Here is a 24,945-nt window from a genome sequence, read left to right as displayed (position 1 = left end):
CATTCCTCCCACTTTTATTCTCACTATCACCCTCACCACGATGACAACATGAGATATATGTTGTTATTTTTTTTAATCTTTGATCTCCTCTCTTACTAATTACTTTACTTTCAGTAGTCTTAACTCTTAGAGTACCCTACTTTTGGGTCTTCATAATCTTAGCATAATCTTATTTTATTTAAATTTTGTGAATTGTAATCTTAACAATTTAGAATATTAGTTGTTTTAGTTTCTTGGCATTCATAATTAGTTACTCATTTGTATATTAAGTTCAAAAGTGAAATGGCTAGCTTAGAATGTGCAAGGTTGTGGAAACCCCTTAACTCAAAATCATCTAAAACAACTTATTTGAACAGAAAAACCGGAAATTCTTTTCCTTTCCGAGACTAAATCTTAAAAACATTTGGTTAAATCCCTAGTGTCATTTTCCCCCAACTAGCATATAGTGGACCCTATATCAGGAGGACTAGTGATAGCGTAGGTAGATGACTTTTACTTTGATATTGTGCAATGGAACATAGATATGATCTGCATATTTGTAAGACCAACTTTCATACCAATAAATGGGTTCTAACATGTCTTTACGGTAGTTCATATCCTAGTAACATGAATATAACTTGGAACTATTTGGAAGAGATAGGAAATCAGGTTACTAATATTAGGAAAATGCCATGGATATAGTTATAGGAGACTTTAACATGATTTTCGATCAATCTGAAAAAGTAGGAGGTTTGCCTTTTAAAAAATGTGACTGTGAGAATTATTATAGAACACTAAAAAGAGTAAGGTTATATGATTGTTTGTAGGTAAAAACGGTTTACTAGTTAAAGTGTAAAATGGTGGAGCAGGCAGATGTCAGATGAAGCAAATTGTCTAAACCTTTAAACATACGCACTGCAAGAGATTGCTTTTAGTTCGAGAGACCAATCTGTAAAAATCTGACCTAAACAAAAAAATGGTCGTTCCAGATTCAATTCGGTCACAAAGGAAGGAGAAGGATCGATCTGTAGGGAGGGAAGCTGAAAATATGTTGAGATCAATGGTTATTTAATTGTGGATGATGTGTTGAACTGCTTTGAAGACCGAGAGAAATTTTTGTGTGTTTTTAGGATATGGTTAACGTATGACTGATGTCTGATAAGATGAATTTCGTTCAGTTCATATCATAAGTCGAGGAACCTATTTGTAGAAAAGGTAGTTAACACATCGATCTACAGTAAGTGGTGACGGTTGAAGAGGAGTGAAAGAGTAGGGATATGTGATATCATGATTGAACCATTTACTCTTTGTTAGGGAGACTTGGTTGATAGTCAGACCACTACTCCATTTACTCCTTCAACTGCCAGCATGACTTACTCACTTTCTCATCGTGGATGTATTGTTACATCGCAAGTATTGTATGTCGCCAAATCAAAACCCTAATAAATATCCACCAATGTGACATGATTGATGTCTCATGTGAAGTCTGCTTTGCAGACATTTATTTATTTGGTCAACTATTGACCTAGCTAGACTGCCGGTCTAAGCATATTGATGAGTCAATCATGATTCTTAATGATGAATGAGACATGCTCTTTGATTCGTTATTACGATGGATGAAGCACAAAGAGTTTGTTAAAACAACAATGATGCTTTGTATAATTTTTTTTAATGAGAAACAACCCACACGTGGTTTGAGAGATATTAAGGATTTTTTTATTAATTATCATGTACCATTTAGATTTAATTTGTTTCCCCTAGAACCATTATAGAGAGTCATATGGATTTGGAAAATTGGTAAATTTGTATCCATTATGGACTTTAAAAAAATGGCATTTTCACTTGGGAAACCAAAAAAATTGGCGTTTTGCAATCGCGGACACACGATTAAGAATATGTCGTCCGATAGCGACTGAGTCTGACATATAATCTTTTCCGCCTAGCGTCACCGCTCTTTTTGTCGCTCTCGAAGTGATTTCCACCAATGACCGTACTATCGAACAACTATTATTCAATATTCTATACACATCTGATTTCAACCCCAATTTTTACATCCATTTTATATCTTTAACCCCACAAACTTTCTTTTAATCTCGGTTAATTTTTGTTGTAATTTGACACTGATTTTCTGAAAGGTGGCTCAACCGAAAGGTGGTAGTGCTAAGCGTACTCATAAAAAATATTAGCATTTTTGTATAACTGATGTATTACGTGCAACATTTCCTCCTTGATGTAGATCGACCGGACATAGTGAATTTTTGGAAGCGCTTCCATGAAAAGTTCTTTACAGAATTCGGAAACCCGAAAATGCGGGTACCAGTGTCGTTATCGGTTTGTTTTCAAATAATCATCGAAGAAGTATCTAATTTTTAGCTTTAATAATGTAAATCAATCAAGTGATAATGATCCTTGTATCTAATTACTAAGTGGTAATTTGTTTTTCAAGCTTTTAAATTTACTTAAGTTGTTGTGATTCTTGACTTATTTTGTTAGTAAAATTGCAGGAACAAACAACTTTACTGGAACAAACATAACGTTAAGGAAAAAAATTGGTTTTTAAAGTGGTTACGACATCCTTGAGGTTTTAAATAGATTCCACTCATTTTTGTTGGAAGTTATTGCATCACCTGCATCTCAACAAATACGTAGATTGAGTAGTTTTTAATTACGTTATTCGATTTAATTAAGTGCAGGTGTTTGATTGAATATTAATGAAGTCACGATTGGACGTGAACTTTTAATTCTAGATAGTTTTCATTAGTTAGAAATATAATTACATCGATAAAAATTTATATTATAAAAAGAAGTGGTGTATGTCTAGCCTGTTGAATCCGACCATCGATTTCGTAATTCCACGATGTTGATTTAAAATTGAGCGAGGAATATTTTGGGGCATCCGATCGGGAGACAAGACAAGAGGGAGTTTCCTTATACAACTATGTTCGGTCGGTTATCCCACGGCTTAGTTTTTTTTGTTAAAACCGATCGGGAGAGAAACGCTGGATTTCCTATTATAGTTGTGTTTCCTATTATAACTGTATTTGAACAGAAAGGGATATATAACAAGGACTGTTCTGCAAACTCGACATTAGCTACAAGTTCGCTCTTCTCTTCTCTGCCGAATTTGTGGATACCTAAACAAGTTCGCTCTTCTCTTTCATTCCTTTCTGCAACTCTAATTTTAGAGCAAATTATTCATCCGGTTTTGTAATCACGCCATAATTATGGATAACCACGAACGTTCGTTCGAGGGATAAAACCGAACGTCAATCCCCAGTTCCCTGATACAGAGATTTTCCTTCTTTTTTTCGTTTCTCTTTTATTTTTCTGCAGTTGGATTCCTGCTTTCCCTTATATGATTGTGTTTCCGGAAATATAGGCACTTAGAGCATCCACAGTGGGCGAGTATAACCAAAAATTTGGGATGAGATCGTAACACAGTGGGACGGAGTAAAGATCAAATCCCAACCAAAGATCAAATTCCAGACCAAATATGGTCGCGACCAAATCCCAAATTCTAATATAGTCGGGCGTAAATTTAAAGTACGCTTGTTGCTGGGCGTAAATTTAAAGTACGCTTGTTAACGGGCGGAGATTTAAATTACGCCCGATGAAATTTTAATTAAATAAAAAAAAAAAAGAATGAGGCGGACTTTTAAAGTCTGCCTGATGAAAGTTATAAAGAATGGGGCGGACTTTTAAAGTCCGCCTGATGAAATTTTAATGGGGCGGACTTTTAAAGTCCGCCTGATGAAATTTACAAAAAATGGGGCGGACTTTTAAAGTCTGCCTGATGAAATTTTACAAAAAAAAATTGGGACGGACTTTTAAAGTCCGCCTGACGAAATTTTAATCATGTACCGTTGCGTCACAACACGGACTAAACCCAAATTTTGGTCTTTTTTTTGATCTTTGATCTTTGGTTTTGATCGCACCACTGCAGTTGCTCTTAGGGCTTTCCCTATTAGTATCGGTTGTTCTCTGGCTAAATTCAGTTTCTCTATACAGTTCTTTCTTCTTGGGTAATCCTCTTCCGTATTCGACCGCTGCCTCTTCTTCGTCATTCATAGCTAGAATTGGATGGAGTGATAAAATTCTATTCGTACAATTGTTATTATCCCATAATAAACTCGAATTTACATAAATTATTTTTTAAGAAATTATTAAGTCGCTGTAATCCTGATTAACACAGATTCTACGGATTATGACATGTATTTAAATTGGTATAGTACCAAACAATTTTTGAATATATTCAGGCAAAGATTTAACGTCTATATATATAGTGCTCCCTTATTTCTTCCAAGATCACACCGGGAGCATGGCATCTATATTGGAGGCAACCAATATGCTAAGAGATTTCAGTAACAATGTAATTTTAATTGTTTCTCACATACTTTAGGGTCTTAGTTCTGTATGCATTGTGTTCTTTAACAATTTTTACACAATCACGGGAAAGGACATTCATGTGCAGCCTAGGTCAAAGATAGATGGTTTGGTTGAGGGGAAGGTATGGTACTATGAAACTTGCAGCGGGTTCCATATGAAAGTAGTGCCCAAGGAGTCCCGGAATAATTCTGCAGTTCATCAATCATACTGCCTTGAATGCAATACTTCTTTAATGTCGAAAAGACAAATCCGACCATCGATTTCGTCATCCCATGATGCAGATCGAGAGTTGGGCGAGGGATATTTTCGTGCGTCTGATCGTTGGGTTTCCTGATTTTGTTATGCTTTCGTTAGATTTCCTGGTTTGGTTATGTTTCCATAAGATACGTTCAATTATATTTCGGTTACAAGAAGTCCGGTTGCTATGTTTCCTAATTTGAATACGTTGTTGCCTTATTCTTGGTTTCCGGAATAAGTACCAACTACTGAAGTGGAACAGGAAGTTTTCATAAGTGATTCAGTATTGGTTTCAGTATGTGTGTTGGAGTCGGCTGATTTCCTAAACTATAGCTTGAATCCTCTTTTGTGTTGGCCACATGTTTTCACGGTGGAAGCCGGAAGGAGACGACATGACATATAAAAGTGACACAACGACGTCAGTTTGATATCTGGAGAGTTCAAACTTTAAACTGAAGGAAGAATTCAGAATTCATTTAGCTGGTGGATTCGAATTCTGAAAAAGGCCGGACCATTGGCCATTTTATTTCATTCACGTGCTTGAAGTTAGCTTGGTGAGATTTGGCTATAGAGTTAGTGGGGCCAATGGAAGTTAAACTAATAAACTTTATGGGCTTCATAGGATAACATACGATAAGGCAGGGCCGGCCCTGAGGGGAGGTCAACAAAGGTTGATTTCGGGGCAGCACGTGAAAGGGGCAGCAAAATTTGCTTTCCTGTCTAAGAATGGTTTGGTGCTAAAACAAAAACTGAAGGCTTAAATCCAGAGTTACAACTTAAAAAAGGATGTATTCCTAAGAGATGTAGGGGCATATTATAAAAAAGAGGTAGCTTAGTGGTTTTCTGATAAATATATAAAAAGTCCCGTATATATTTCAGAAAGCAATCTCTTTCTCTTGGACTCTCGAGAAATTTATCCCCTTTCTACTTCTGGTTTCCAGTTTCTTACCCTGCACCATTCAATCATAAGAATAGATTATCATGTATATTCTACGGTTGATTGGAATCTATCTTTTGTTTTCAGTTAATATTATTTAATTTCAATTTTAGGGTAAAACCATAAATATCACCGATGGCCAATCTTGTTCATAATTTTTAGGTCTCACTCATAGTGTAAACTTCTGTTTAGAAGGAAAAATTGTTGTCGTCCGCGATTGATTGAGGATCTACAGTACTGGTTGTAGTGACAGGAAGACTTGCTTGTCTTCGCATACCCCTTGTAGAGGATAATTAGTGCCCAAATTTGGCCAAGCCATGCTCGTCATTGAAGTGCAAAAGCCAAAAACAGGATTGGTGATACTTATGGTTATGGGGCAACAACTTTATCTTCCCTTCGGGCAGCAAATTCTCGGGGCCGGCCCTGCGATAAGGAATTGGAATTCTTTCATTTCACGGATTCCCAACTGAAGTGGTACCAGGTGTTGGCTTATATCACTCTATGCAAGTGATAAGTTTAAAGTTAACCTAAACTAATCACGACTATAACCTTAGGTCTAACGTAGATTAGTATCCGTACGATCCCTTGGGTTTCCTATAAAAACTCATGTCACTTAATTACCTTATATTTCGGTTACCTGAATCAGTATAAATTCCGTATCACGTGAAACAAACAAAAAAAAGAAATCCTTTATGTTTTGGTTTCCTTAATCAGTGACAATTTCAAATCAGTACCAGCCCATGCTATTAATAGGGATACGTTTCTGATCTCAAGTTCGTGCAGGAATTCATGCAGGAATTTATTCATCTAATCATAATCTTAGTCACGGCTAACTTTAAGTTTCCCGTGACTATATTCCCTAATATAATTAAGTTTCCATATCTAATCTGTACGAATTTACCTATTAATCTATATAGTAAATATTTACCTAATTAAGAAACTAATCTGTTTATAACCATTATAAGGGCTTCCCAGTTAAAAAAATAATTTGTCTATATATTGGTATACAACTTGATTCTGTATATGCCACTTTATTTTCCTGTTCATCATACCGAGCATGTCATACTGTGTATATATTGATGTGCGGTGTCTAATTATAATTTATGGATCATGGCTAGGCTAAATTACAGGTTCACTGAGCCCCCGAAGTTTCAACCTAATTAAGGTAATTTGAATGTGCGGACTACGCTTGACCATAGATTTCTAATTGACGGTAAGGACCGTAGGCTCCGACTAATTTGAACCAACCAACAAAATACCGGAATTTGGGTAATTTGATCCTACCAATAACCCCAGCTAATTTGATCCGACCAATAAAATACCAAAATTTGTGTAGGGGACTACGGCTCCGGCTAATTTGACCCAACCAATAAAATATTGGAATTTACGTAGGGGACCACGGTCGGGGTTGTAAGCCCCGACTAATTTGACACTACCAGGAAACACTAGGGTCATAGGTCCCAACTAACTTATAAACTTGATGTTTGACAGCTCTAATCTCCGACCAATTACAACAAAAAAAAATCGAAAAACGTTGAGCCCGGCCGTATGCCGGGATGATACCTACTGGTATTATGATTTTATTTTATTTACATTAATTATACTAAGTTTTACTAGGGTTCCGTCCATTTAAGTCCAAGTGGATAACTACTCATGCCTAGTAAACTCATGACTCGTGAGACCTTAATCTTGTTGGGTTGAAGTACCGACTTCATTTCCATAACTTTGATATGTAGAATATTAGGTTTTTGTGGCGATTAAGGACGATAAACTCCGCCAGCTTATGTTTTCCATGATCGAAATCTTTGTGGGGGTTGTAAGTAAAATAGATTTTGTTACGATGGTTGAGAGAAATATCCTTATTGTTCTGGTAGTCGACTCTCTTGCACAAATTCTTGAGTAGAAATGATTGTGACTTTTACCGGCAGAGTCCACAGTTGGACCTCAAATTATGAAACCCGCATTTATTATGTTAAATGTCACGAAAGTTACAACGGCCCCCTAATTGGTCTTCGGTAGCATATACGCCCCATTATAGATAATCCCGATCAAGATTTTATGAAATAATCGGAATTGAAATAGGCTCCTTTTAATTGTGAAGTTGTACTCTAAAGCTCCCAAGAAATATGTGTCATATACGATAATAAAGAACCAACATCTATGGAGTAAGTAACTAAGTTTCATATATGCTGAAGGAGGCTGTGGAAAAGTACCTAAACGCTGGTTGATCCATCCAAAGTGGTGTTGTGGCCTCATAGCTAATATTGTCTTATTGATAAGATTAAACACACGGGTAGCCATTTTTAACTTCAACATTTTGTTCGTAATCTTCACAGTAAATTCATTCATTTCTATGTACGTTTTAGCACTCTTTTATTTTTTTTTGGATGATTCAACCTAACTAACGACAAACAAAAGAAACAAGAGTAATACAAGGTAATATGCAAGAAATAAAGCAAATACTAGCATGTAGAATGATACTGAACTATAGTAAAAATTCTTCCACACTTGCTTTTTTCTAGTCCTCGAACAAACTGCCAAACCTAAATTAAAGCCTAGCTAAGTCATTTCCGTAAGAATCATATATACAGTTAGCATGCATAAAAAGCCTTTAAATCTTTAGAGGACGCTAATTAACTAACTAGTCCTCGAGTTATAATTACGCGAGGGTTTACAGAAAATATACCCATAAAATATACTCCAATTGACAAACACTATGGTTGTGAAGGTTTTTGGTTTCTTTGCATAATTTTTGATGAATACTTAACCAGACATTATTATGCTGAATAATATTTGGTGATGTTGATATATATTATACAAATAGCATCGTCTTCTACAATAGTAAAACAAACTCCAGATCAGGCTAATAGAGTTTGGGATGATTTGCGGTATTTCAGGAAAACGATGTGAGGATAAAGAATTAGTTGAAGATTAGCAAAAAGTTATATGCGTTCAGAAGAGATTTATAATACCCTGATATTCGGCAGTGGTTAGCCGAATGGAATGTAAGTAATGATTTGTCCTTTCCTAATACCAAGGCCTTTTCAATACAATTGGCTCCAGAGTTGGCAGAAAACTCTGCAGTTAAGCGTGCTCGGGCGGGAGCAATCCAGAGATGGGTGACCATCCGGGAAGTTTATGCTGGATTACCGCCCGTTGAAAATCCCACACTGCCGGATAACCGCAGTGGTTAAGTGGGTACAATATCGGTTGAGGGACGAGTCGTTACAAATGGTATCAAAGCAAAGCCGACGATGGGTCACCTGCCAAGGGTGGGAAGGTACGCTGGACAGGGTTGTCCAGGTGCTTCTCATGAGGGGTAGGGAAAGTTGGAGATCTGGGCTTGCGAATATATTTTGGAGCCGAGGACAACTCCAATTTAAGGTGGTGGTATTGTAATACCCCGATATTCGGCAGTGGTTGGCTGAATGGAATATAAGTAATGATTTGTCATTTCCTAACACCGAGGCCTTTTCAGCACAATTGGTTCCAGAGTTGGCAGAAAACTCTGCAGTTAAGCGTGCTCGGGCGGAAGCAATCCAGAGATGGGTGACCATCCGGGATGTTTCTGCTGGATTACCGCAGTGATGCCCGTTGAAAACCCCACACTGCCGGATAACCGCAGTGGTTAAGTGGGGCTAACATCGGTTGAGGGACGGGTCGTTACAAGATTTATGTTAGAATAAATGTGTAGAGAAGGTGCGAACAAAATTCAGGTTAGATTGGATATATTTAAGAGAATGAAATGTAGCTATTAGATTATATTGCCACTAAAAGCTTTATTATGACCGAGAAGTCTTCTCGTTTCCACCGAGTGGCAAAGCCAATGCTCCTCGGCCAAGATCATTTGAGCAAAGAGTTTTCCGAAAAGCCAACTCCATAGGGATTCATATTCGAAATAACCATTTTGTTTATTCCATTAGAGCACCTCTAATAGAGGGTGAAAATATTTATTTTTAAATGACACATAAAATTTTAGACCCCTTTTAATATTAATGCATCTCCCATAGTTAAGTCCTACAAATTAGGAGGGAGGAAATACTACTTATGAAGATGTTAAAAAAAAAGTCTTCACTGCACTTTCGAAATGACTCGTAACTATTTCCATGTCACCAATTTTATTTAAAAAAAATTAATAATCAAGAAAATGACTAAATACAACCCATGATTCATTTGAATGCAACCCTTTCTAAAACTAAAACATTTGTGGACCAACTTCACGCAAGTAATCAAAACCCACCACTGTCATCATCCTTGTTTATAGCGGTTTCCATCGTTCTTCTTCCTTAATTTCTCGTATTTGTTTGGGTGTTAAAAATCGATGGAAACGTGTTTTTCTTATTTTAAGCATCATTTATCTCTTATGGCCTGGTTATGATCATCACTAATGCGGTAGATCAAGATCACCTTGTCCGTAATTTTTGAATTTTTTTTAGGATCCTTTGAAGAACTTTGAATTCTTAATTAAGGAAAGAATCCGCTTAGAAATATTATTAATATATATTAAAAAGGTTTAAGGGATTCTCAGTGGGATCAATTTATAATTGCTTATGCTTGATTGATCGGGAGGAAATCCAATTTTAAGGAATTCAATTTGAAATAACCGTTGTTATGCTTTAGAAAAAGAAATAACCATTGCTCAACTACCTATGGAAGAACATGGGTTAAGGCTTCGAACAACGCCGTCTGGATTGCCTATATCATGCAGTTTTTGCTGATTATTTTTGTGGTAAGGGGTAAGGCATTAATTTCACATATGCATCCTGTCATGGCGATCGACCAAAGGAAAAGAAACTATGTTCTGGGAATATAACTTGGAACAAAGAAATCCCAAGAGTTGGCAAGGATGATGGTGGGTTTTCTTTACCCACTACACTTAAAGGTGATATTTTTTTTTATCGGTAAAGAATTTGGTGCCGACGAGTTTCGAAATCAGGTCACTGGTATTATCACCCAGTAACTTTACTAATGTATTACAGTGACATCGGCTTAAAGGTGATACCACTTGAAAAGACGAGGGTACCCAAATATACCTCAACCTAAAAATTTTCCATCTATAAGTCCTCTTTCCGAAAGTGATTGTATATGGACTGAGTCGAGACAATACAACTAATCGGTTCACACTTCGTGTTATCATCTATGGATACGAGATCGAGACAATACGACAACAAGATAACTTGTGTGATTTACCATGGATACAAGATCGAGACAATACAACAACGAAGTATGTTTACTTAATAAAAGGTTCGGACTTAACCAGACACAATTGGATTGCTATCAGGTAAATAGGAATTAACATTTGTGTAATTTACTTTAAATTATAATAACATCAATTATAGTTGGGGAAAATAAAAGTAAATGACACAACAAGATTTTGTTAACGAGGAAACCGCAAATGCCGAAAAACCCAGGGACCTTGTCCAGAATTGAATACTCTCAAGATTAAGCCGCTATACAAAATCAAACCAACTTCGTATAGTTGAGACCAAGCAATTAAACCTATAGTTCACCTATTTTCGTCTGTATCCCTGCGCCTCCAACTTGTTAATAAGTCACGCACTTGGAACAATTCCTTTGGTTCGTATTCCAAACAGTAAATGAACAACAAATCTGTTCGGTAACAACTCTTTTCAACCAAGTGATATGAGTTCGACAAAAGGATCTTACGTTTATCCCAATAAACTCCTTTGTCAGGTCCTTAGATCTATCCAATACAACTACCAAAGTAATTGTCAAGATTTTTGCAATCAATACTTTGAATCACAAAGAATTGTATTGATGCCGATCTACTCAACTAATCAATCCAATCTATCACAAAGATAAACCGATTATAGTTGGATCCTCTTTACCCAAAGCAAGTATTGTGCACACCAAAGATTATGAACCCAAATCAGAAATCTTCTTCGTCTTCAAATCTTCTTAGATCTTCAATAAACACCTGCATACAATCAACTTGAATCTCTTGTGATCAATGACACACACAACGGAGTCTGTTAACAATGGATTATCACAAGACGTCTTTAGATCTACAAACAGTCTAAAGATCCCCGTCGAAACTTCGATCTAGTTTGAGTGAATCTTATATCAGAAGAGAAGATTCTCAAGCATAAACAAACTAGGTGCAATTAAAGTTAGTCAATCAAATTAATCGAAAACTAATAATAAACCGCAATTTTCTAATCTCCTACCAACGGTACTAATAGAGATTATCAATCTCAAAGAAGTCTTTAAACCGAGCGGCCGTAAGAGATTTCGCCTAATTAGGTTACTTTCCTTTCCGAATAGGCGACTCTACCAGTAACAACATAACTAGGTAGTTTTGCTGGCTCTGAGGATTAGTTTGCTCGAAATGCAAACTTTGATATTTATAGACCAAGGAAGTTTGGACACCAAAGACTTTCCAAAACCGAAAATATTCTTAAGATATGCAATATATTTCCAAATTCGGTTTCCATAATTCTTGGAAATGCACTGTCCAAATATTGACCGAAATCTCTTACAAAATCTCCAACTAGTAAATGCACATTACTAATTTTTATTTTCCAAATATAAAATTAAAAACCTTAATTAAAAGATTCTCAATTTATTATCGATTCGGGATTCTCCTTTAGCTATTAAGGAATATCTTTGAACAATAAAAGATAAGCGTTACTGCACATGTTCAAAGTATGTCGACATCTTTACTTTGTAAGTCCCTTTTCATACTTACAATCTTGGAACCGATTTGCCATACTTCCAAACAAGTTTAGAATTGGTTCATCTGACTTCCAAGAACTACGTGATTGATTATCCTATCAAATCACCAAACCTGAGTTTCACGGTTCTACCAAAACAAGTTTCGGTTCTACCTCCATGTGGGTACAAGAATTAGTCACGCTAGTTACCAAAACTTGGTTGACTAGGTACTAGGATCGGTTCCCACATATATATGGTATCTAACTTGTATTTGTTGCACATGTCCATAGGATCGGTTCCCAATGTCTAAAAACGTGTTGCACATGTTCATAGGATCGGTTCCCAATAACTAGAAACTTGTTGCACCTCTTACAAGGATCGATTCCCCTTTTATGATCGGTTGCACCTCTTACTAGGATCGGTTCCATTTGCCTAGAGTTGGTCTTACCAATTACAATAAATCGATCATACCATCTCAGGTGATTACTTAAGATTGGTTTCACTAATAAAAGTCATACCAATACAAAAGTCAGGCTTTGTGAATAGTTTTACCAAGAACATAAGCAAGTCATGAGCGGTTATACTAATCGCACATATTGGTAATTCAAAAGATTTGCAATGAATAACAATACCAATAAGCCTAGCGATTTCCCTTTCGATTCACAAAATAAGTTCATGAATTTACTTCCTTTAAACGAATGTAAAACATTGTTTCCTAGGATGAAATCTTCACCTCATACCCATACATAATCACAATAGCATTCATACGATTATGTCCATGACTTATATACGAAGTTCGAAAGATAAGCGTTATACTTCGTATTGTATTCCTTAATACTACGTCTAACTAGAGTTTAATCATTCACATCTTCGCAGTTATGTTTTCAATATACACCACTTGAAAGATACGTTAGAGAATGAAACAGTTCAAGTCAAATATTACTAACCTCAAGTGGAAGGATGATGTCGTCGTTGTAGCTCCTTACTTCTTCACATTCTTCAAGTCTTCACGTAATACTTGTATTGTCTCATATCCTAATACTTTCAAGCTAACCTATACGAAGTTGACTCTAGTATATAATCAAGCGACTCTTTAAATGAGTTTTGATTCATTAAAATATGACAACCAAACTTGACATACCAACGCTTGGTGGGTTCAACCGAGCTATGCTCTAACACCACTAATTAGTTTTTAGGGGAAGGTTGTGTTTAGTTAAATGGTGGATTGCATTTAGTCACTGCCATAATCAATACAAAATCATACTAAAATAAATATTTTTATGATTATCTAAATCTAAAATACATAGCACAACCTTTATTATTGGATATGAGTTTCAAAGAAAGGGTCTTATTTAGGCTTATAGTTGAATACCCCAATAAATAAAGAATTCTATTATTGGGGCTTCAACCCAATAGGATTTTGGGGGCTTAAAATGATATGTATAGCCAAAATATGGATAGGGGACCTCAAGATATATGAAAAAGTCAAAAGTACCCTTACCTAAATTTCACTATTCATCAAAAAAGAAAAAAATCCTAGATCTATAATCTTCTCTTCTCCTTCTTCTCCTTATTCTTCTTCTTCTATTCTCTTTGACAAATCAAGATGAAGATGATGATCATGATTTCATCATGAAGAAGATGGAGATCATGAGAAAAAAACAAAATATATTATCTTTTCCTCATCCTTCTCTTCTCATTCATAAATCACGATGAAGATGATGATCATAATTTCATCATGATGAGATGATGATCATAAAGAAAAACCCAAAAATATTATCTTCTCATTCATAGATCATGATAAAGATGATGATCATAATTTCATCATGATGAAAATGATCATCATAAAAAGAAAAAGCTAAGAAATCCCATCATTTATTTTTTCTTTTGAATGGTTAAAAAATCCGATTCGATGAATTTCGTGTAAAAAAAAAACAGCTTCTGAAGGTGTTTACGGCCGGGAGTCCTTAGATTCCCAGACGAAAGTACATGCTTCGCTTGGTTTTCCAAACCGAAATTATTTTTCTGATTTTTTTGCTTTCCAGAATCAGTTACGGCTGGGAAAACCCACTCTTTTATGGTTCCGGAAACCAGAAAAAATCAGGAAAACAATTTCGGCCGGGAGTTCTTTATTTTTCCGCTCTAAATAGCAAATACGGCTTGGAACACCAATAGTTATCAACTATTTTTGTGTTCTACGGTTGGGTAGACAAATTATCCCAGCCGTAAACAATATTTTCGGCTGGAAGTTCATCATTGCTCAGCCGAAAATGTGTTGGTTGCGGCATCTCATGTTTTTCCAGCCGAAATTGCAAACCCAGATTTTTAATGGATGCTTTCGGATTGAATCAACAAAATCCTCTGAATATTAGGTGGTTGATGCACACTTCCATGTAATTTTTTGCTATATTGTGTCACTTTTTTGGTGACATAACGATATTTTTAATAATTTGCCCCTTAAGTCAAAAAAAGAAAAATATTTCAAAAAAGTTTAAAAGAAAATCCTAAGAATCCTCTTACTTAATCAAAAAAAAAAAATTGATGAAAAAGAGTTTTTGATTTTCATAAAGTAGTACAATGATTAATCCTAATTCATACAGTAATCATAATTAGTTTACTTAATCACCCTAATTAACACTAATTCAATTGAAGATATATTATGCATTAATAAAATAATAGGATAAGGGGCTATTAGATACTCTCATAACCATAGGGAAACCAATCGAGCTGCGGATTTATTGACTAAAAAGCACCCTAATGAGAAATTTGTTGTTCTCAGTCTGGATAGTTTTGATGATGAGTTGCAAGAAATTTTGGCAGAAGATAGGAGTAGGAAGATTTATGTCAGAAAGGAGTGATTTTTTTCTTTTTCTTTTTCTGTTTTCTTTGTAAGGTTATGGGTTCTCCTTAAACCCAGCGGAATGTGTCAAAACCAAAAATAAAAATAAAATAAACTATTTAGATTTCAGGCCCTAAGAATAGGGTTCCAAATAAAGGTCTAAAACTGCATTTCAGGTAGGGTTTTTTTGATTGGAGATGCTCTTATTAAAATTATCCTCTTTTTTTTTTTGAAGATAAAGATAGATTTATTGAGCTGAAAACAAACTAATCGATCAAAAAATGTCGTGCTAAACGACTTATCATAAGAGATTTATAGTGCGTTTGGATATAATTTTGCTTCTGACTTCTGCTTCTCCAGAAGTAGAAGGCAGAAGGTAGAATATTTTGCTTCACAAAAGTTAATTTTCATGTTTCTAGAAATCGTTTTAAAATTCTACATCCAAACAGTCTTTTTGCTTTTGATTTTTAAAAGTCAAAAAATTATTTCTGGACGTGTATCCTAGACGCGCTATTAATGGGACGGCCGTATTATTTTCGTAAGGTAAGGTTTCAGCACTTCAGCTTGCTTATGCCCTGGATCCGTCAGTCCTGTATTCTTCAATTCCTTGAGGATGGAGCTCTGGCCGACATGCCAGATTGAAAGCTCTGAATTATTCGAGATCTTTCTTGGAAAAAAGCTCAAAGTGAGATCAATTGATGCGTCAGCAGAAAGGAAAGGATGTATTTTTTCCTCTTATCCATTCAATTTGGATGTTTCCACCGTGGACTTATCCATTGATATGAAACCATCCACGTACCTTTCCTAAATCTGGAATCTGGATAACAGAAGTCGTAGATATATACTTTCAACAAATCTCAGTTTTTATTTTTGTAATTACATTTGAAAAATCTATTCTAAGAATAATCCCATCGGAAAAACAAGTGAAAACAATGGCATCTCTACAGCATATGGTACCATCAACATCATCGACTCTACGACAGTCAGTAGGCTGTAACTCATCGTTCCTCCACTCAGGAATGAAACCGGCACCTGTGGGTTTAGAGCTGAAAAAAAAGAAGAAGAGATTGCGATCGTTAACGGTTGTAGCAGCTGTGGGAGATGTAACTTCTGACGGCAACAATTTTTTGATAGCAGGAGCGATTGGTGTAGCTCTAATTGGAACTGCGTTTCCCATCTTTTTCTCTCGCAAAGATATGTCAGTAATCGACTCACATTTGCCATCATCATTTAGTGCTTCAGCTGAATAGTTTATTGTTTAGTTTAATTAACGTGTGTTGTTGTGGATTGATATTTCAGATGCCCAGAGTGCGACGGGGCGGGGTTTATAAGAAAAGGTGGTGCAACACTAAATGCTAATGCTGCTCGAAAGGATCTGCCTCAGATCGTGTGCGCAAACTGCAACGGACTTGGCAAACTTGGTCAGGTTGACAAATAAAATGTATTAACACAAAGCAATCAAGAATGTCCAATGTATTTGATTCCTATATATATATACATCGTTTCCAATTATATATTGCAAGTGCAAGTGCCGGCCGAAATATATCTTATTTACGTGTTTACATGTATTTGCGGTTTCTGGTCTTATAATTGTTCGTCATGTTGATTGTTACTTGATAACCATTAATCTAGCAAACGGTAGCATAACTTATATGCAAAATCCATGCTTAACTAACAGAAAGAGTAACTTGGTAGACGTGACTAGCAAGTACATCAAAGCATACGTGCATTCCCACTAATCTCAGAATCAATATCCAGCTAATTCTACAGATTCTATTCTAATTAAGGTTTATACCTCTCAAGGAATCTGGAAAACAGATTCCCAAATTTTCAGGACATAATAACAAAGTCTACCATATCAGGAAACCCATAAGACAAGTATTACTATTTTTAATCTGATTTCATTGGTCTTAAATGGTGACCTCAACTAGTTTGGATTAGTTTTCTCTGACAACAATTTAACAAACTTTTCTCTAAGATTAGTTTGTTACTGATCTTACGTCAAAACTTCCGAAACAAGCCGAAAAAAATCCATGTCTGTTTTTTTTTGTTTCGTCCCCTCTATTGTTGTCTTGATGCATTTTTGGAAACTTGCATAACAAAGAGAGAAAAGAAAGAAATCTAGATTATACTGGAAAGAGAGGGGGAAAATGGCTCCGGCATATGATGATATGGGACGTGATAGAACGTTTGAGTTTGAAACAGATGATGAAGAAAATCTTGCAGAAGGAGGAAATGACAATGATTATGATAGTGATTATAACACTTCATCTTCGAATCGTTCTGAAGGCAGTCAAGCTTTTAGTTATTCTGCCTGGCCTCAAAGTTATAGGTACATTTCGCTTTCTTCAATTCGTGTGTGTTTACATTTTTTTTTTGGTATACTTTCTAAAAATTGTGATAATTCTGTATGCGCGTGCAACCTAGGCAATCGATGGACATGTATACGAGTGTGACACCTCCAACTGTTGGATTCCTGGCGGGCTCGAGTTTGGGAATCGGCAGCTCTTTCCTGTCTACATCAGCGCAAAGGAGACCATCATATCAAAGTTCTGAACAAACGTTAATTAAACCATTCATTTCCGTATCGAGCTTAGACAAAGAAGGAATTCAACCTCCTCAAACACCAGCGTCAAAACATTCATCACGACGTTTCTCATATCAAGAATTACCACCTACCCAAGAATGCTCTTATTTTCAATCCGTCCTTAACGGTATTTATCAAACAAACCCCAATTTTACACAATTTCATCTCAAAGACTCGCAACATGTTTCTTACAAATGTTTAATCGTATACAGGGATTAACGTTCTGTGTGGCGTTGGACTCCTTTCGACACCTTATGCTGTTAAACAAGGAGGGTGGATCAGTTTGTCAGTGTTGTTCATATTCGCAGGCATTTCTTGCTATACAGGAATCCTCTTGAAGCGTTGTTTAGATAGTTCTCCTGGACTTCAAACATATCCTGATATTGGACAGGCTGCTTTTGGTGCACCGGGTCGTTTGATGATAGCTGTAAGTTTTTATGTACAAGTAGTTAATTTCAACTTAAATGAAATTTAAACTTGGGAGACTAATCTTAACACTTTTGTGCAAATTGCAGATAATCTTATATGTAGAATTATATGTAAGTAAAAGATTCTCCTCTTTAATTTATTCCATCGCGCACGCCATTTGTGTTCTGTTGTTATTCATTTTGATCTCAAACTGGATTTTCCCATGCAGTGTTGTTGTGTAGAATACATAATTCTTATGGGTGATACCTTATCGTCGATTTTCCCAAATGCCTACATAGAACTTGGTGGAGTGTATCTGGACTCTCACCATGTCTTCGCCATAATGACAACTCTAATGATTCTTCCCACTGTCTGGCTTCGAGACCTAAGTTTACTTTCATATCTTTCAGGTCCTTCACTTGTTTAAGAACTCCCTGGCATTTTTTCTTCTTCTGGATTTTGATTTTGAATGACTAAATGATTTAAGAACTTCTGAACTTTGACTTCAGCTGGTGGAGTGATTGCATCACTTGTAGTAGTTGTTTGCTTGTTATGGGTTGGTGGGGTAAACCAAATCGGATTTCATCCAGCTGGGACACCATTTGACCTCAAAAACTTTCCTGTTGCTATCGGCTTATATGGTTTTTGTTACGCTGGACATTCTGTTTTCCCAAACATCTACTCTTCCATGAAAGAACCATCACAGTTTCCGGCAGCTCTTGCTATTAGGTAAACCATATTGCTTTGTATATGATTTTTAACATATTCTAAACCTTTATGATAATCAAACCTTACCGTATCTTTTGCCAAAAATTCTTGTTCCGCAGTTTCGGAATCGTTTGCTTCCTGTATACTGGGGTAGCTATATGCGGGTTTCTGATGTTCGGTGACGCTACACAATCCCAGTTTACTCTAAACATGCCTCAGAAATTTGTTGCCTCTAGAGTTGCAGTTTGGACAACGGTGTGAAACAAATCTTTGAGTTATATTATTCTTTTATGTTTCACGCCAATCACATTTGGTGGCGGTTACTACTCTTGAGGGCATAATTATGGTGAATAAGAAATCTCTCAGAACTCAATTAGCTTGTTTGCTGTGGTGCTTCTTTTTTCTGTCGTAGGTTATTAATCCACTCTCCAAGTATGCATTGACAATCACTCCAGTCGCATTGAGTCTAGAGGAACTCTTGCCACCAGCACTGCTGAAATCTCATAGTGTTTCGGTATTTATCAGGACAGCACTAGTTATCTCAACATTAGCCGTGGCGCTCACAATTCCATTCTTTGGTAAGACATTGTAGTGCGTTTGTTTTGCATCCCGATCCATATTAGCTCCTCTATTCTGATGCATAATGTGTTTCCAGGTTTTGTTATGGCATTGATCGGTTCAATTCTTACAATGCTTGTGGTAAGTTAAAGACTACTTTCTACCTTGTTTACATTTCTGTTAAACGAAGGCTTATGCGATTGATTTTATGACTTCAACAGGCTTTCATCTTTCCTTGTGCGTGTTATTTAAGCATTCGACGTGGTCAATTAAGTAGATTAGAGGTAAGCAAACTCTTCACTTCTTGCACCTTATGAGTTTGAACCTTTCTTCTCTTCTCTATCTTTGTTGCGGGTCTAATTTTATATGTTTTGTCATTGCAGACTGTATCTTGCATTTTAATTCTCTTGATGGGTGTGGCATGCTCGATTATCGGTTCATATTCGTCTATAGCAAAAATTCTTCAAAAATTGGGTTCATAAAATGAATTTTACACAGTTGTGATTGTTGTAATTTATCTTCTAGGTACTGGACTTTTTTTAGTTCATTATAACATACATTATCTTCTTTTGCATCATCGAGTGATTGCAAATGGAACTATTAAAGCATCTGAAATGGCATCGGACATCAACATTTATCCACTAACAACTTCTTCAAATTCAGTTTGAGTAATGCCTAAGCGTACATGATTTTGCGTCTATGATGAGGAAAGACACCAAATTTCTACTAAGATATATTTGCTGTGGAGAAAACTCAGAAGAAAGAGAGCAGACGCATGCGTTGTTTAGTTCTGATAATGATTTTCATTCTATTTGGCAATAGATATGTACTTGTGTAAACTGTGCGTGAATCTTATGGATTCATATTTTGTGTACTGCGACAACTGGCAAATGACAGTTTTGTGTACGTTAGTAACCCGCTCGGAGGGTCATCAGTTTAATATGTTTAAATATTTGTAACTTTGTCTTTCTGTAACAAGAAATCATAAGGAAGAAATGAAATCAAATCTGAGTAGATAGATTGTCAAGCGGGCATCATCTCTTTCTACATGGTATCAGACACCTAGAAAACCATAAATTCTCTTTTCAAATCCTTAATGGCTTAAACAAATAAATATCTTCCTTTAACATTCAAACCTCCATCAAAATTATCCGCTACAAATAAGGCTGCACAAGGGCCGGTACGGTCCGGGTTTCTTATGGAACCGGTCTTTGTACCTGGTGTTGACCGGTACCTCATTTTGAGGACCGGTACTTGTACCTGTAAGACCGGTCCGGTTCAAGATCGGTACCGGGTTTTTACCTGATTCAACAATATTCCCTAGCATTCATCTAACAAGTAATAACATACACAAACGAAAAACACAACCAGCAAAAGTTTAAGGGAAATTTCAGGCCATATTCCGGCCTATTTTTCTTCAGTTTTTCACACATTTAGATCTAACATACATCTAAGCAATTTCAAGTATTCAACAACATCATGTCATACTTGCAATCACATAAACTTAGCCTTCCAATCACCACCAGATCTCCTTTTTCCACTCAAACCCATGAACATTAGGACCATTCTTCTCTGGTTAATTCTTTCATTCTTTATTGCAGCAACATCACCACGATCCAATTTTATCTCATCTGAATCTTCTATACCAAATTGACCCATGTAATTCAATATCTCTATATTCATCAATTGTAGCAACAACAACAAGATCTCATCGATTAAACCCATCATCTTCTTTGTTAATTCTCAATGTAACTCAATCCCAATCTAAAAATTTCATCTCAGAGACCCCAATTTCACTTTCAGTTCATCAATCAGCTTAAATCTCGAGCATAACTCCTCGTTGTACTTCATGTCAACAGCAGCAACTTCGTATTCTCTATGCAAATCGAAACCCTAATTCCTTCTCTCTTAAGTTCCTTAATTACTCATCATCATCAAGACAATTAAACCATCAGCAAAGCGTTTATAGCATAATTCCATCTATCTATTATCACTAGATCTGTTTTTTGATCTTCATTCAAAATCTCAAACTTCAACTACAGATTCATCTTCTTCTTCTTCTCTCAGATTTCGAACCCCAAAAACTCCAACCACCTTCTCAATTCTTCGATTCATAGCGAACCCTTAACCCGCTTCACAATTTCATCTCTCATTTCTAATTTAATCAAACAAATTTGAAGTTACCCAAAATTAGTGAATGAATTACCGATTGTGGAATTGTCGTTGGTAATTGATGGTACTGGTGGTGGTGGCGGCGGAGAAGAAGGTGGTGGTGGTGGTGAATCTGATAGAGACTCAGTGTCAGGGATGGTGAAGAAGAAGAAGAAGTGAACCATGGTTTTCAGTTCTGAGACAAAAAAAGACTAGTTTACTCGCTATATAAGATGAGTATATACCTGGTATCAATGGCCACGATTACCTCCAATTAAAATATCTAACGTCTATTATTCACCGGGATTTTCAAGTCGGTATAGACCGGTATTTCCCCCAGAACCAATGTATGTACCGGTCTACTCCGGGACTGAAATTTGAGAACCGGTCCCTGTACCGCCTACACCGGTTCCGGTCCAGTTTTTCTTTTTCCAGGCCGGTACTCCGGTTCCACCGGGTTATTTGTGCAGCCTTAGCAACAAATTATCCTCCGTAGAAATCACAAATTGCTTCATTACTTCGTAGTTACAACTTGTTTAGATTTGTTGATGGCTCTTATCAATGCCCGACGAAGTTTTTTTGAAGAACATCTGTTACTGGTATTGTTGTTGTAGAGGATCCTTCTTTAATTGATCTTGATTCTGAGAATGAGTTTTTCGCTATCCTACACACATTTATCGGGTTAATCAAGATTCGGCTCTTCTTTCTTTGCTATTTTATGCTTGTACTAAGGAAATTCGCTCACAAATTCTTGATCGTACTCTCTCATGAAATCTGGACTCAATTAGAGAATAATTACAATTCTACACCTAAATCTCGTCTTATGCAGCTTCAGATAGATCTGACTAGTTTGATGAAGAGTTCATATTCAATGTTGATTTATTTCAACAAGGCACGTTCAATTTCACATCAACTGGCTCAGATTAACATAGCGATTTCTGATGAGGATTTAGTTTTTCACATCTTATAAGGTTTTCCTTCAGAGTTCAATGCTTTCAAGACCTCAATATGCACTCAACAACTTTAAAATGAGAATCTCATCACATCTTCAGAGAATATAGAATTAATTTTGAGAACAAAGTTGATCTCTCTATTGCATCTGCTAATGTTACTCAGCAACAACATTCCTCTCCTTCTGCAAATCAGGTTGATCAACATTATTCAGGTATTCATGTTTATCCACACAGTGATTACCATCACTACTCAAGTACTCCATATCCTTATCATTCTGGTCCTCAACATTGGTATAACTCTCCTAGTCGTGGTAATTTTGGAAGATCTGGTAATTTTGGTTTTAGAGGAAATAGAAATAGTGGTAGACTTAGAGGTGGATTTAGAGGTGGCAGAAATTTTTCAGGTGGAAGATTTGTTCGAGCTAGTGCTCCACCCAATTTTCATCCTCCTTCCAAGTACAATTATTATATTGAGTGTCAAATATGTAAGAAACCAGGTCACTCAGCTACTGAATTCAGATACAGGTTCACACCTAGTGTTAACTCCATGGTGCAAGCTTATAATACATCTTATGACTCATTTGCTGAGGAATTTGATGATTTATGGTGCCCTGAACCTGAAGCATTTGCTATTTACAATGAGGATTCATCTGCTTCTTCTTCTGGATGGGTACCCGACTCAGGAGCTACACATCACATTAGTTTAGATTTATAAAATCTGAATTTGCATTATGAATATCAAGGCACATATCAAGTGCATGTGGTTAATGGATCAGGTTTGCACATTAATCATGTTGGCTCCTCTACTTTGCATAATGATTATGTTAAGTTCACTTTTTATAATTTTCTTCATGTGCCATCTATTACCAAGAATTCGTGTGCCATCCACTTTGCATAATGATTTATGTGCTTCTTTGAATTCTAACTGTTTCTTTGAATTCATGTGCCATCTATTAGAAAGGAGCATAACTGTTTCTTTGAATTCTATTCTGATAAATTTATTATTAAGGATTTGGTTACACACAAAGGTCGTCTTCATAGTCTTGTTAAAGATAGTTTGTATCACATGGATTTCACATCTACTTATCTCAAGCAAGCTTTAACTTCTGGAGTTTCTTCATTAATAAGTTAGCATAATAAACTTGGTCATCCAGCATATCAGATTTTGAAGCATTTTCTGACTTATGTAGATGATGTTATTGATTCTCATTTATCTTCTATTATTTGTTTTTCTTGTCAGGCATAAAAGATCCATGCTTTACTTTATCCTTCTGCTTCAATCAATAATATTTATGGTCCTTTAGATTTAATACATTCAGATGTGTGGGTATCACCTTTGTATTCTATTAAAGGTTACAAGTATTACGCGTCCTTTATTGATTCCTTTAGTAATTTCACTTGGTTATATACTTTAGCTTATAAATCTTAAGTACTTGAAACATATGCATATTATAGAAACTAGTTTAGCACTACTTCATCATGCTTTATTATCCTTATCATTTTGGTCTTATGCTTTTAAAATGCAAAATTATGATAAATAGACTACCAACTATACATCAATTGTCACCTCTGGAATACTTATTCCAAATCAAACCCGACTATCTGTTCTTACACGCATTTGGTTGTGCATGTTATCCATGTCTCAGAAGTTTTAACCACCACAACTAGAACCAAGATTCGTTCAATATATCTTTCTTGGTTACGGACATATGCACAAAGGCTACAAGTGCTTCAATCCTACTAAAAATAAGATTATCATTTCTAGGGATGTCAAAATTGATGACTGTAAGTTTCGTTATGCAACATTGTTCAACTCTGACTCATCAAGCAGTGCTACTATATATCTTACATCTTTAGTTATAACTACAAGTACTTTACCATCTGCTTCTGGTAATTGCTTCTATTCCTAATAAAGTGGATGTGATTTCATCTTTTACAAGTGTATCTACTTCATCAAAGGCTACTTCTGATGCTATTTTAACTGCTTCTCCTACTGTTACAAATGCACACCCAATGGACACAGTAGTTAAAATGGGAATTTCAAAAGCTAAGCCAAGAATTTTTGCTTAGAAGCTCAATCTGTATGTGAAAACATTACATTTCCAACTTGCTACACTTAAGCTTATACGGATCCAAATTGGAGGGATACTAAGGATGAAGAGATCACTACTTTATTATATAATGGAACTCGGAAATTAGTACTTGTTGTTTCAGGGCAAAATGTAACCGACTACAAGTGGATTTTCAGAATCAAGAGAATGGAAGATGACTTTATATAAAGGTATAAGGAAAGAGTGTTTTCCAAAGGATATAATCAAGTAGACGGAATTGATTATCAAGATGCATACATCCATGTGGTCAAGCTAACACTGTGCATATCATGCTTTTAATCTCTCTCTACAAGAACTGACAGATAAGACAATTGGATCAAGAATGCTTTCCTGCATAGTCATTTTTCAAAAGATGTCTTTATGATTCAACCACCAGGATATTCGGATAAACTACTTCCTAATCATGTGTGTAAATT

General features: G+C 36.0%; 2 protein-coding genes across 2 annotated transcripts; both read left to right on the top strand.

The window, feature by feature from the left end:
• The first annotated feature begins 15,866 nt into the window (after nucleotides 1-15,866).
• On the top strand, nucleotides 15,867-16,621 carry LOC113313381. Its single transcript, XM_026562140.1, has 2 exons — nucleotides 15,867-16,251; nucleotides 16,353-16,621. The coding sequence occupies exons 1-2, from the start codon at nucleotides 15,986-15,988 to the stop codon at nucleotides 16,489-16,491; spliced, it is 405 nt and encodes a 134-aa protein (XP_026417925.1). The 5' UTR covers nucleotides 15,867-15,985; the 3' UTR covers nucleotides 16,492-16,621.
• Nucleotides 16,622-17,022: 401 nt separating this feature from the next.
• LOC113309212 (amino acid transporter AVT1C-like) lies at nucleotides 17,023-20,348 on the top strand. Its single transcript, XM_026557622.1, has 11 exons — nucleotides 17,023-17,385; nucleotides 17,481-17,767; nucleotides 17,853-18,067; nucleotides 18,156-18,179; nucleotides 18,278-18,458; nucleotides 18,558-18,777; nucleotides 18,876-19,011; nucleotides 19,169-19,334; nucleotides 19,412-19,455; nucleotides 19,536-19,598; nucleotides 19,698-20,348. Exons 1-11 carry the CDS (start codon nucleotides 17,204-17,206, stop codon nucleotides 19,794-19,796), a joined length of 1,617 nt encoding a protein of 538 aa, XP_026413407.1. The 5' UTR covers nucleotides 17,023-17,203; the 3' UTR covers nucleotides 19,797-20,348.
• Nucleotides 20,349-24,945: the final 4,597 nt, after the last annotated feature.

The sequence above is a fragment of the Papaver somniferum genome, chromosome 9 (assembly GCF_003573695.1).
Source record: "Papaver somniferum cultivar HN1 chromosome 9, ASM357369v1, whole genome shotgun sequence".
Classification (NCBI taxonomy): domain Eukaryota; kingdom Viridiplantae; phylum Streptophyta; class Magnoliopsida; order Ranunculales; family Papaveraceae; genus Papaver; species Papaver somniferum.
This window is presented reverse-complemented; position numbering and strand designations above follow the sequence as displayed.